Below are 14,202 nucleotides of genomic sequence, written 5' to 3'. Positions count from 1 at the left end.
CTGGATCTGATGCTGGAGGATATGGTTTAGGGTTTTCAGCAGAGTGGCAGGTTAATGGTTGGACTCAATGATTTTAGAGGTCTCCTCCAGCCTTGATGATTCTTTGATTCTATCAGCTTATAATTTTACCTGTGAAGTCTTGCACCATTGTGCTCTAAGCTTGTCCTTCTCTCCACTGACATTTGAGAGAGGACTTTATAATATATCTCTGCATTTTCTGTGGTAATCCAGGCCACTGCTTTTTGTTATTTTCTTTAAAAGACTGTCATCTTGCTTGTTCTCTGTAAAAGCAAGTTAATCAATAGGACAGTATTGTAGAGAAAATTGTTAACATCGACTTTGTGATTCAGCACACTTCAAATTAACTTTTGCATTTTCTACAGTGTTTCTGGGCCTTTGTGAACAAAACTCTGAAGAACATCTTTGAAAGGCCAAGTGGTTCTGAAACGATGTCTGGTTTTGAAACAGTGCCATGTAAAGACCCATTGAGTTTTAGCTGGTGGATTATTAGTCATCTAGCATCACTCTACCAGTTTGACCGTAATGGAAATCTAGATGAAAAGGTAAGTATGCTTTCTCCTAAATGCCTAAAAGTTGTTGTCACTGATTTTGATATCTTTGGTTATTTTTTGTTGACAGAAAACAATTCCTGTTGTAACACAGGAATTTTCAGACTCCTTGAAGTCTTTTAAGGTTGGTGGTGTTTAGATGAGCTTTGTACAAGTCAGTAAACATTCCAGGAGCCCCTGACATATTCATGTTATACACCAGATATTCAGTAGACTACTGCATTAAGGAAGCTTGAAATATCCCAACTGGTTAGTAGCACATATACTTAATGATGCAGCATATGTTTTAAGACTGTCTGCCTGCAGCATGCATGCTTCACTGTGTTTGTAGTTTTAGGAACTGAACACATTAGGTTGTGCTGTACGAGGTATAAACCTCAAACATCGACTGTGTAATTATTAATGCCACCTTTCTTTATTTCTTTCAAGTGTTAGCTCTGCTCTGGATAAATTTCCATCTGTCTAATTGCATTTCCTTTGCATCACAACAATGGCATGATAAGGTGCATCTATATATGTGTATAGAGCTTGATTCATATATTGGTGTGCTACTAAGAGACATTTGTCTAAACTGTTGAAATCAAGCTTTGGTTTAGGAAATTCTGGCAGTAAGTTGCAAGATACTTCCTTTTGAAAATGGTCTTGGATTTTTCTTCTGGCTCTAGATATGCTGGTTTGGGCTGAAGTGGAATTAACTTTCTTCCCAGTGGCTACTATGGGGCTGTGTTTAGGATCTGTGCAGAACACAGGGTTGATAATGCAGAGATGTTTTTGTTGTTGCTGAGCAGAGCTCACACAGAGCCAAGGCCTTTGCTGCTTTCCTCACTGTCACTCTGGTAGGGGAGTTGGGAGTGCATGGAAGATTGGGAGGAGACACAGCTGGGACAGGTGACCCAAACTGACCAGAGGGATATTCCATACCATAGGACACCATGCTCAGTATATAAAGTGGGAGGACATCTGGAGTGATGGTGTTTGTCTTCCCAAGGAACCATTACACATGATGGTCCCTGCCCTTCTGGAGATGCTGAACACCTCCTGATTATGGGAAGCAGTGATTGAATTCCTTGTTTTGCTCTGCTTGTTTGTGCAGCTTTTGCTTTCTCTATTAAACTGTCTTTATCTCAACCCATGAGTTTTTCTAGCTTTTATCCTTCTGATTCTCTCCCCCATCCTGTTGGTGGGGGATTGTTTGAGAGGCTCTATGGTTCTTGGTTCACAACACTAGAGCCAATCCCCAGTTAATCAGGTTCTTGTCTGTGGATGTCATTGTGAAGAACTTGGCATTACAGAAGGCATGGTCATAAGCTGAGACAGGGGAGAGTCAGATTAGATGTTAGGAGAAATGTTTTCCCTGTTAGGGTGTTCAGGCAGTGGAATAGATTGCCCAGGGAGGTGGAGGAGTCACTATCCCTGGAAGTGTTTAAGAGGTGTCTGGATCTGGCACTGGAGGATATAGTTTAGGGTTTAGGGGTTTCAGCAGAGTCACAGGTTAATGGTTGGACTCGATCTTAGAGGTGTCTTCCAACCTTGATGATTCTGTGAGAGAAAAGGTTATTCCCAGGTTGAATACAGAAGTCAGTGTGAAGCAGACATTTGTACTGGGTTTCTTACATTTAATGCCCTAATCCAAGTGCAGTGATACTGTTTACTTTGATCACTGGATTTTACTCCTTGTATCTCATACTGATAGATACTATGTATTTAGCCTCATGAGAAATTTTTTTTTGCCCCAGGCACTATATTATTTACATAAGCCAAAAGAGATGTAGAGTGGAAAAAAAGGATTGCTGTTGTTCTTATTTTAAAGTAGGAATCAGAGATGCAGTGACAGGAAGTGACTTGCCCAAGATTAAATGATATTTTTTCCTTGGAGCCCACCTGGGAGAAGTGAATTTCCAAGTCTTCATTTGTAAATCATGGGACAATCCTGTGCACTCTCCTCTTGATATTTCTAGTAGCCTCTATGTTCAAACTGTTAGCTGTGCTTTGCATTTCTGAGTGTGACTGAGTTTGTCCAGGGATCCCTGTCCTTGCATCCAAAAATCTGTAGCATCAGTGCCTTTTCACACACCACAACAATGTAATCTGTCCTAGGTAGTTGTTGGTAACCATTTCTTTAGGTCCTGTCCCCCTCCCCAAATTACAACCTCAAACATTCTTTGAACATTATAAGGTAAAGTAGTGTGTGATGTAAATTTGTGAAGCCAGTGGAATTACATTGGGGCTCAAAACAGGGCTCCTGTTTTGTTGGTTAAACATCTGATGCTATAGCTTCGTGACACATGCTTTCTTTTAATTAACTGTGATCAGAGGTGGGAGGGCGATGTGTCATAATGTTGGTTATTCATGTGCTCTCTAGCAAAAATTGCCTCTAAGCCTATGTCATCTGTGGAAGATTTTCAATTTTTTAATGTGGTCTGCATGGCCTTGAGGTTGTTAGGAAAGCTTTTAAAATTCTAAATAGGTTTCAGACTTGCTGCTTTTTTATTTTTTCCCCCTTTAGCTCATATAACGTAATTTTGAATATGCAATGATTCATATATGCTGAATTTATTGTTCACACACATGAAACCATTTTTTTAAGCTAGATAACTTTGGCCAGGTTTCTTAGAGACTCTGTTCTGAGGGATGTACAGTACATCTCTCTTTCCATATCCCCCCACTCAGGTCCCACTTCATTCTTCTGAAAAGCAGGATTTGTACATTTAAAACCCAAATGGGACCTGATGAGAAAATTTGCTACTTCTGAACATTGCAGGGGTCAATTTCAATATCCTGTGGGCTAGGGTAATATAGGCAGAGTTACTTGAGGCTAAGAATTCTTGCATTTGAGTAGAATAAGCTGAAATGACTACATGGCAAGATATGCAAACATGGACTTCCAGCTGAGAAGCCTAGTATGGCTTTTTCATGTAGTCAGCTGTTAGTCCTTGCAAAAGTTTCTTCCTGCAAATCCAGAGGGTCACAGCTCAAGTTTTTGGCTTTTGCTGCTCTTTTATGCATCATAAATTTTCCAGAATATGTTGATTTTTAGGACTTTTAGGAGGTGGAGGGAGAATTTTTGAAGCCACCAGATTTGGAGTAGGAGAGCTGGAGGTTCTACATATTCTCTGACAAGAATGTATTGTTAACAGTTGCCATGCCATATTGCCAATGAAGTAGGGAATACTGTTAGGATGTAAATCTATAGGGATTTGAATGAAGCAAGTCTGTTAAAATACAGAGACAATCATGGCTAAAAAAGAGTGCAGCAGGTGGTTGGTGTCATTCTTTCCTGAGTTTGGGCTGAACCTAGATGCACTCTTGTAATCAACTCCAGTTGGTGTCAGGAGTTTGCCCTAGATTACTCCAGGATCTTGTAAGGTGATCTGCATACTGCAGATGAGCTGGAACCTTGGCAATACACACCTATTGCATAAAACATGTCCTTGGACAATGGGACTGCTAAAAACATGTTCTGAGCAGGCTGATCCAGACATTCAGTGGTCTCATAGCCATTCAGCATAACTCCCTTAATATCTACTCATTGCTGATAGATCTGACCTTTGAGCCCTTGATTAGCTTTACTCAGGGTGTGCTGTAGAGCCATGCCAGTGTGTAGATATTCACATAACATCAGGCTCTAAAATACAGCAGTCAAAAATCTGATGGCAGTACTAGCCAGAGCTGTCTGGGAATGCTGGTTGTGCACTCCTGGCTTTTACTCATGGTTGAAGTGCTGCCTTTACTCCTTGGCTATTTGTTGATGCAGTGACTTCTGACAGGATGCTAGCTCTGGTTTCATGATCCAAAGCCTTTGGTATCAATAACAGCTCAAATCCTCTTTACTGCCCTAGGCATGATATGTCCTCTGCTGTTTTGGCACAACTATTTGTGTCCCTGTTCTATGACCTAGGTCAGATCCTACTCCCTTTTTCATTCTTTCTTCCCCTCCTAAAGCTCTGGGTGTGTTCACTGTTCTGGTTCACGCTGTGTCCCACAAACAGAAGTAGCAGAACATCTGAGCAGTGGCATGCTACAGCTGTGAGGGCAGAAAGAACAGCTGACAGGATGATGAGGGAGAAGCAGTGGGAACTCCTTAATTGATACAGCTCAAGTTCCTGAGTTGTGAACTCACAGCTTGGGTGTAACTCTCTGTAGATCTGTCCTTTCATATTTGTTCCTTAAACAGTCTACAGACTGTGACTTGCTGCCACTGGCTATCTTTCAGAATTTTCTTTCTCCTGTTGTGCAAAAATGTAAAGCTACCAAGTAGTCAAGTTGTGCTACTTCAGTATTAGTTCATCTTTAAAATGATCTTGGTGTTCTCTGGAGTTCTGTGTGGAACTGTCCCCAAGTCACAGCATTAACTAGGTGGTCAGTAGCAGAGGAGGATGGAGCACTGGAAAGTAATTATATTTCAATTGCCAATGCATAAAATGCTCTTGAAGTTCTGTACCAACATTTAAAGGACAGCAATCTGCAGAATAATCTAAAAGGCTTAACAGTTGTTGATAGTGTTGGTAAGTAAGGTAGGACAATGGTGAAAGTACTGTGTTCACACACCCAGTTACCTACACAAGCTATAAATTCAACTGAGTATAAGAGGTGTTGGTCTTCCTAGAATTCTATGTTGGCCTTGTTGCTTTTCTTTTTTTTCCCCTGAGAAAGTGGCCTTAGTTGCAGAGATTTCTACCCTCTTCTTTCCCAATTTGCCAAAATATGCGTGGGATTTTTTTCTCTTTTTAATATACTTTGCCATGTAACTGTTTTTTACTTCACTAGCATGGATTGGTTGATTGAAATGGATCTCTCTTCCCAACATAAAGAATATTAATTATGGACCATATTTGAACTGCCCTGCCCAACTCCTTACTGGATTGGCCAAACCAATCCTTAATGGTTGTCCTGGGAAAAATGAGTTAGAAATGTTTTTCACATTGAAAATTAAAACAAACCCAAGAAAATGTGACATTGTTTCTTTTTTTTCCTTCTTACCCTCTATATCTTCCTTTTTATAGAACATTCAAGAAAAACTGTATGAAATATTGCTTGTACTAATGAAAAATGCCTGAATGTTTTGCTTCTCTATTAAAAGTGAAGGTTGAGGTTGCAGAGGAGTGAGTTAAAGCAGTTCAAGTTGCATATGCTTTATTTCTGTCTGGTTTTTGAGGGCTAATTTTTAGGAGAGATATCAATTACACTCATAGAACAAAAAAAGCTGTTTTCAGTGTTGACTACAATGTGCTGTCATGAATTGAAATATTTCTGGAAATATTTTGCCTGCTTATTTTCATCTTATTGCATAATGCTTCCTGTAAGGAATATAGATGCTATTTCACATTGATGATAATTATTTTTTCAGAAAAAGAAGGAATCCAATTGGAAATTTGTGGAAGAACTCCTTAAAAAATCCACTGATGCTCAAGTAAGTGTGTAAAGGAAGGAATAACGAACAAGTGTCAGGGATGCTTTCAGGAAAAGACAGTGCATGAAACAAAGTCCAACTAGCAAGAGTATTTTTGGAATCCTAGTGTTTTCACTACTGGTAAATGAACATCCTTGATGTAGCTGAACTATGGCAGTATACAGTTTCCTTCTTGTTAGCAGTTACACTTTCTTTAAAGTGGTTGTGCTTGATGCTGAATTGTCAGGTAAAGGCAAAAGATAATTATCCTGGAAGGGTAGGTATATGGCTACTCAGACAAGATGTATTCAGAATAAGAACTGGGTGCTTAGAAAATGTAAACCAGATGCTGAATGTAAGGATATCAAGTTGAGGAGACATGATGAAGGAGATAGTCAGTAGCATTGAAAATTCAGCTATATCCTCATCACAGCGGGAAGGTGACTTGCCTTGCTGAGCAATTTGTCTTACAGGCTTGAATCAAACTCTTACTGATAAGGTTCTAGTTTCTGAGCACTCATTTCATACCTTATCATTTTTCTTTCTGCAGAACTGTTAATGCAATGCTTCATGGCCCAGAGGTCAGAATTGACCTCCTTTTAAAATGCTTTTAAATTTGCTGTTCATCACATTTTTAAATATGTTACGTTGTAGCTCTGTTAATTTGTTCTGAAGTTGCATGGTGCAAATTGCAAATGTTGTATTAAGGACACCTATAAAAATAATTTCTTGATTTGTGTACATTTAAGGCAAGAAGAAACATGTTTAGTTTTTTATTTGGTCTCAAATCAAATGAAGAGAAATTCTGCAAAGTTCTGTTATTGAAAGCAGAAGAGGAATAAGTTCTTCTGGTTTGTAATTATTATTGCTGCCTTGCCCATGCAGTAGCAACAACTGTAGCTGAAGCTGGAATGTGGAACAATACTTGTTACAACTATAGTATTTACAAGGAAATATTTCACAGAATCACAGAATAATCAGAGTTGGAAGGGACCCTTGAGGGTCATGTAGTCCAACTCCTGGCCCTGCAATCTGGGCAATGTGTTCAGTGCTCAGTGACTGCACAGGAAAGAAGTTCCTCTTCATATTCAGGTGGAACTTCTCGTGCATCAGTTTTTGCTGTTCCCTCTTGTTTTATTGGTTTCCCCCACTGAGCAGAGTCTGATCATCCTCTTGGCACTCCCTGTTCATGTCCTTGAATACATTACTGAGGTCCCTCTCAGCCTTTCCTCATCAATGAGTTGCTCCTCAAGTCCCTTCATCATCTTCGTTGCCCTTTGCTGGACCAGAAGGATCACAAAAAAGGGCCATTTATTGGGAAACTAGTTACATGAGGTGTTTCCTACTTCTGTTCTAATTTAGAATTCTCTTATTGGGCTAATAACAAACATAGAGCTGGTTTACAATTCCATTTGTACTATAAAATGAAAATTGTTGTAATAGGAATATTACCATAGCTGTACTTGTGTATGAGGCAACATCAAACTGACTAAATATATGGATTGTCAGTGTAAGATGAATTTGTGTTTATGAAATTTTATTGTGAGAATCAAAAGCTTTTTAGTTCATAAGAACTAATAACAGTCTGTCTTATTAGCTTTTTCATTTTAGCAAGTAAGTGCTTCATGTTGTTTCGTTTCTGCCTCGTACTTTTACTGTACTTTTTTTTTTTGTTTAATTCTACTTTAAAAGAGATAGAGGAGTGTTTGTTGGATTTCTAGGAAACCAATTTTGTTACTACAGTAGGAGGTCATAAGAGAAAAATGTTGTGTTTAGATAGTACTATCATTTTGATAGTATCTGGTGTTCCTCCCTTCTGCGATAAATTAAAAGCTGACTTCCTCAAGAGTTCTGATAATATTTCCAGCAGTGCAGGAGACCATTTAAGCAAAAAAGCAATGAGAGAATCCATTAATCCCAGGGATATTTGAAGTCTGGAGGACTCTTTCATATTAAATTTGTGATAAAGCCTTGGGTACTATCTTGGTTTTGGAAACTGTTCTAAAACTATTGTCGGACAGATAAGTAATGGTTCAAATTGAAGCCACTCACAACATCATGTTTATTGTTGAATTAATTTAACTGAAGCAGTCACTGTTTGTTGAATTAGATCCTAAACATAATCCTAGGCATAAAATACAGCTTGAAGACTAAGCTTTCCCTATCTGAAGGTTGTGTGTTTTCGTTTGCGACATCTTTTGCAGCTGGGGAGATCCCTCTAGAGAAATAGATATGCTCAGCTGCAGTTTTTTTGTTTCACATCAAGACTGCTGCTTTTATTCATGATAAAAATAGCAGCTGTTCTGTGTCTTGTTTTTTGGTGCAAGATTGTTAGGTTTGGGGAAGTCTGTTGATTGAGTAGCTAGTTATGTCATAAATAAAAAACTACTTGACTATCACCTTTCATTTGTACATATTTTTACTCCATTTGAATCATTTTGTGTATTTTTAATGAGTCTCTACTGGAGAGTTACTTTCCTCTTTCAGTGGGGTTTGTATGTTAATCATAATGTCTTACATATATTATTTTCTATAAGTGAAAATGTCTTTTCAATTTAGAAGTGGTTTTAGAGATGTTCCACTTTAGAAACCACATGCCCTATATTAATTTTTCATGAGAACAGAAGGCAAACATGATTAGAAGTTATTGTAGGTGATTGTGTAATTGTTTACAGTGTTCTGATAAAGGGTAGCAAATCAAGTTTTCCATGTGAATGTATAGCCAGGTAGAGATGAGTTAATGAGTGAGGCTCGTTTGTGTGGCATGGGAAACGGGGAAAAAAAAAGCAGATCTAAGACATAGTAAGCCACAAGAAGTAGCATTGTGGGTAGGAGCAGAAGTCATAGAACCATAGAATGGTTTGGGTTGGAAGAGGCCTTAAAGATCATTTAATTCCAGTCCCTCTTCCATGGGGATTGCTCAAAGCACCATCCAAACTGGCCTTGAGCTCTTCCAGGGATGGGGCATCCACAACTTCTCTGGACAATGTGTGCCAGTGTCTCACCACCCTCAGAGTTAAGAATTTCTTCCTAATATCTAATCTAACCCTACAATCTTTCAAGTTTAAAGCCATTCCCCCTTGTCCTATCACTATATGCCCTTGTACAAAGTCCTGCTCTTCCAGTAACAGGTACTTAAGGAAAGAGGTTTTCAAACAAAAATAACTCCCTAAAGAAACAAAACAAAAAAACCCCAACAAATCTCAACACAACCTAATGCTATGTTTTTCTATTACCTGGCACAGGTGACTATTTACTTAGTTCATTAATTTAAGCATTTTCTGAGCTGGTTGAGCTTCGGACATAATTCAGGATCTACCACTGTAATATGAATTGAAGATAAATATTGGGAAGTATTAAAGTAACAGAAAGGCCAACTGGCATTGCTTTGGCATAGTCTACAGACTTTGCTCACATTATCCTGGTGCCTAAACACAGAGAACATGACAAGTTTGGTAACAGCACCCATGGAAATATAAAGGCATTCTAAAATCAAAGAATCATGGAATGATCAAGGTTGGAGGAGACTTTTAAGATCATCGAGTTCAACTATTAACCTGTCACTGCTGGAACCTCTAAACCAGATCCTCCATGGTCAGATCCAGACACCTCTAAAACACTTCCAGGGGTGGTGACTCCACCACCTCCCTGGGCAATATTCCAGTGCCTAACACCCTAACAGGGAAAACATTTCTCCTAACATCTAATCTGACTCTCCCCTGGCTCAGCTCAGCCATCCCTCTACTCCTCTCCCTGCAGCCATGGCAGGACACACATCCCCCACCTCTCTCCAACCCTGTCAGGGAGTTGGAGAGATCCATGAAGTCACCCCTGAGCCTCTTCTCAAGCCTAAATAAGCCAAATTCCCTCAGCCCTTCCTCATATCATGTGTTTTCCAGACCTTTTACCAGCCTTACTATCCAGGATGTTAGCAATATAACCATGTAGCAGAGGTTTGAGAAGGAATGTGATTCACAAAGAAAATTTTCCCCTGTTTGGAATATTGCACAGGGAAACATGAGTTCTCAGGTGGCTGCATCTTCCTTGTGTCGATCATGACACATGGGACTTGGGTGACAGAAAGGCTTTAAGTGTTCAGCTAATTCATGCATTCAGCATGGCTAGTGCCCCATTTACTGTTTCCTGAGGTGCTGCATCGTGCAGTCATGTTTCAAGTGAGACTCAATGTGTTGAGTTGGCTGTTACCTTAAAGTGTTTACAGCTTTGTGGGTGCCTGGAGAAAAGAAGGTTCAGGATGATCTTATCACTCTCCACAACTAATTGAAAGGAGCTCGTAGCAAGGTGGGGACTGGTCCCCCAGCCAACTCGTGTCAGGACAAGAGGACATAGCCTCCAGCTGTGCCAGGGGAGGTTCAGGCTGTACATCAGGAGGACTTTCTTCATGGAAAGGGTTGTCAGACATGGGAACAGGTTGCCCAGGGAGGTGGTGGAATCACCATCCCTGGAGGTGTTCAAGAAATGACTGGACATGGCACTTAGTGCCATGGTCTAATTGACGAGGTGGTGATCAGTCAAAGGCTGGACTTAATGATCTCAGAGTTCTTTTTCAGCCTAAATGATTGTGTGATTCTGTGATGAACTATTACATTGGCTGGATTGCAGGATGCAGTTGTGAGCTTTTACATTCTGGTTCGTTGCTTGTATTAGCAGATGCATTTACTCAGCAGTATATAATTACAAATGATTTTTGTATTAGGAAATTGCTGTTAATAGTCTGGTAGCATTGGGTTAATGTATGGACAAGGTGATGTTCCCCTCCTACAATAAATTTGTTGCTTCCTTTCCAAGGCTGGTGTGTTAGAGGAACACTTACGAATGCATCTTCAGTGCTGTTTAACTTTGTGTAATTTCTGGGACTTGAACCTATCTGTTGTCACCATACTCTGGGATTATTACAGCAAGAATCTGGTGAGTAGATGAATATATAAAAATATCAACCTACATGTGGGCAGTCCTTGATTTTTACTGGTTAATTCTGATTTTCCTGTAGCCAAGGCTGATTTCTGTGCTTCTGTAAAACTACCTAGTCAATGGCAGTAACTCTGAATTTGCTGCATTTATTTAATGAAATCAGGTTGAAATTTATGTTGTGGTCTATTAAATTCTGTGGCAATTATTTTTATTTTTACTTGTCATTAGGACTACTGGTTTTAAGATCTTGTAACAACACCTGGCATAGAGTTACAATGCATTTTTATTTTTGAGTTGTGGTAGGAGAAATATGACTAACCAGCACAAAACCTGCAGCATTTTGGTTGCTTCACGAATACTGTTGAGTTTAGTGGTTTGCAGCACAGAGAGGACAGTCCTCATGCAGGGAGCAGAGAGCCTGAACCACATTCATCTAGGATGTGCCTGATTTTGGGGGTGATCAAGACCTCCTGAAGAAGGTGTCCCATGTCCGGGTGAAGGTGGCAAAGAGATGCTGCAGTGCCCTGTGTCCAGATAGGAGCGCCTTTATAAGGTTGCAGTGAGCCTGCTGCTGAGAAAGGAAAAGATGTGAAGGTGCTGCTCAGGTTAGGAGATCAGTGGGGGATGGGAAGCAAAAATACTGTATTTGTGAGCTGTCAATAAAGATAGGAGAAGTCGTGGCTACCTGGGCAAGCTGCTGCGTTGGAGCCTTTCAGCATATCCTTTTTTTGTGTGGGAAGTATTGCATCTTATGCCTTTGGAATATTAGCATTTATTGTTATTTATAATCTTTTCACTTTGCATTTATTCTTTTAGAACAGTTCCTTTACTATCCCTTGGCTTGGTCTGAAGGATCTGGCAATTATCAGTAAGACTTCGTTGTCCATGCTTGAGTTGGCGAAGCGTTGCTGCTGTGAACAGCAGATCCCTTCTCTGTTCAATTCCAGCAACAGTTACTTCATTTTTCTCAGCATTTTGGCACGCATGATGAAAGAAGAGAACAATGGTGTGCATCCTTGGAAGCAAATTAAAGGACGGTACGGCCACTGTTGAGTTGATTTCACTTTGTAGGAAGTGTAGTGAGTCAATGGCTCCTCCAGCCATGTGCAAGGTGGGAGGTTGCTGTGGCCATGAGAAAGTAAAGGGGATGAAGGATCCAGGGTGATTCATAATTTGAAGAAAGCAGTTGTTCCCTGAAGTTTCTGTTGCCAGCTGAGGCCATGACTAGGTCCAAGAGCTGGGTCCAAGAATCACCTTGGCATCCATAGTCTGTGATGATTTACTTTGTCCCCCTGGCCAGGAATTTGGTGCACTGGCAACCTATGCAGTGGTAGAACCCTGTTGTCAGGCAGGTAATGTAATTAAAGCACAGAAATTATACCTGAGCTGCATGTAAGCCATGTGTTTATTGTCCAAGAACAGGCAGACTGGCACTTGCTAGGCCTGCAATTTCATTTGTATTTTCATTTGCTTTTCAATGGTTTCCAGAATTTTTCACAAATTTTTTCTTTGGAATTAATTTTGAAGTATGCTAATCAAGAAGTTCAGACAGTCATGATATAAAAACCCTATATATGCTCTAAATCAAACTCTTGATGTTTTATATGCTTATTTAATCCATATGGATTTTATTATAGTAATGAGATTGTACTAATGATTACAAGTGCTAAGTTCTAAACTTATTTCCATTAGATGTAGAAGGCTTAGAATTTAGTTTAGGGTTTTGATTCTGATCTTTTACAAATAGATTTTATTGCTAATAAATTTAATTAAGATGTTATTAAGCATTAGTAAAATCTTCATATATGCCAGTAATAAATAAATAAATAAATGCCCATGTGTATGCATAACTTACAAAGTTATGTGGTATGTTTCTACCAAGAAAGAAGGATCATCTTGGCTATCAGAAAAGGAAAATATACTTAATGGCTATGTACACTTTACAAGTTGTTACAGTCAGTAAAGTTTGGGTTTAAAAATCACTACGACTACATAGAAACCAATATGTTTTTGGCTGCTGTATCAGTGTCTTGCTTTACTTCATAGTTTTAATTAGCCTTCTCTGTTCTGACTGAAACCAAATTATATTTACATTTTTGTGCTATTATAGCTTGTTACTTTCCCTAATTTAAGAGGGGGAATAATAATACACAGCACACAGTGCATCAGTCTGCTCAACCAGTATTCATCATTTCTACCTTGAAAAAATCAATTACCCAAGTAGCAAAATTTAACAGCCTACAGCTATGATTTTGGGATGAACTCTGTTTTCAGCAGCTAACCAAGCATTAATTGATGCATGAAAAACCTAAATGCCTGTCAGTAGTAATTTACTATGAAACAACATTAATTGGATTTGCTGTAATTTTTGGTGGCTAGATTTGATAACCTCAGCACCATTTCCAACTATTTTTCCAGGTGACAGATTAGGAAAACAGCATTTATGGATGTTTAACTACTGTACGTGGAACTTACTTTAGATGAAGAATTAAGGGTATACCCAAGGTTTTAAACACACAAGTCAAAAATTTAAACAAGCCATTTTCAACTTACTCCTCTTTTATAGGAATGGTGATGTTTATTTAACAGTCCAGATTCAAGCAAAGGTCACAGGAAAGATGTCTATGTAAAATCTTTCTGCTTTTTGGCAACTCATTTAAAGTTCCAAAGTAGCAGTGTGTGTCACCATCAGCTATGTGTGATTTGAGCACTGTCCTATAAGCAATACAGATAAAGTTACTTGATATCTTCCTTGTGGAGAGAGGTTTCCAAATGGCTCAGTTTCCATCTTTTCTTCCAAACTTGTAGTCTACAGTCCATACAGTAGATGTGCAATACAGGTTGATACAGATTTTGGTGTGAAACACTGTGGAGCAGAGGAATTTTCCATTGGAAATCTTCCTCTCCTTTTTAATCTAGTGTTGGTTAAATAGGTGACACCTTGATCACAGAACTGTGGAGGTATAACAGTAGCTGATTTCCACATGGAAATGAGTGAGTTTCTAGGGAAGATGCTGGAGTTCAGGAATGGTGAACTGTTGCCAAGAGATGCCATTTGGCAGCTTCCTTGCCTAGCAGCCCTCATGGGCTGAACTTGATTGATTTGAAGGCATGGTGTGGAGGACAACCATCACAGCTGAAGTACAGAGTCCACCCATAACATCTGCTCAACTTTGTACTAGAGGTTGGACAAAGGAGAAGAGGTTCAGTGAGGCTCAGTGTTGGTCATGCACTTGGGACACAACAACCCCATGTAAAACTACAGGCTGGGGAAGGAGTGACTTGAGTGTTGTTGATCAGAAAGGGACTTGG

The 14,202-nt window shown here is 39.4% G+C and overlaps 1 protein-coding gene across 1 annotated transcript in view; it reads left to right on the top strand.

Annotated features, from left to right (window-relative positions):
* Positions 1 to 11,927, top strand: part of LOC103804385 (protein MMS22-like) — a gene marked incomplete at its 3' end in the record, with an annotated part of 31,372 nt that extends 19,445 nt beyond the window's left edge. The window contains exons 9-12 of the mRNA XM_009076997.1: positions 384 to 563; positions 5,917 to 5,979; positions 10,768 to 10,887; positions 11,707 to 11,927. Coding sequence (XP_009075245.1) covers positions 384 to 563; positions 5,917 to 5,979; positions 10,768 to 10,887; positions 11,707 to 11,927 — 584 coding nt within the window. The remainder of the gene's footprint in view (positions 1 to 383; positions 564 to 5,916; positions 5,980 to 10,767; positions 10,888 to 11,706) is intronic.
* Positions 11,928 to 14,202: the final 2,275 nt, after the last annotated feature.

The sequence above is a fragment of the Acanthisitta chloris genome, unplaced genomic scaffold, assembly GCF_000695815.1.
Source record: "Acanthisitta chloris isolate BGI_N310 unplaced genomic scaffold, ASM69581v1 scaffold7666, whole genome shotgun sequence".
NCBI lineage: Eukaryota > Metazoa > Chordata > Aves > Passeriformes > Acanthisittidae > Acanthisitta > Acanthisitta chloris.
Note: the sequence above shows the minus strand (reverse complement) of the source record. Positions and strands in the feature narration are given on the sequence as shown.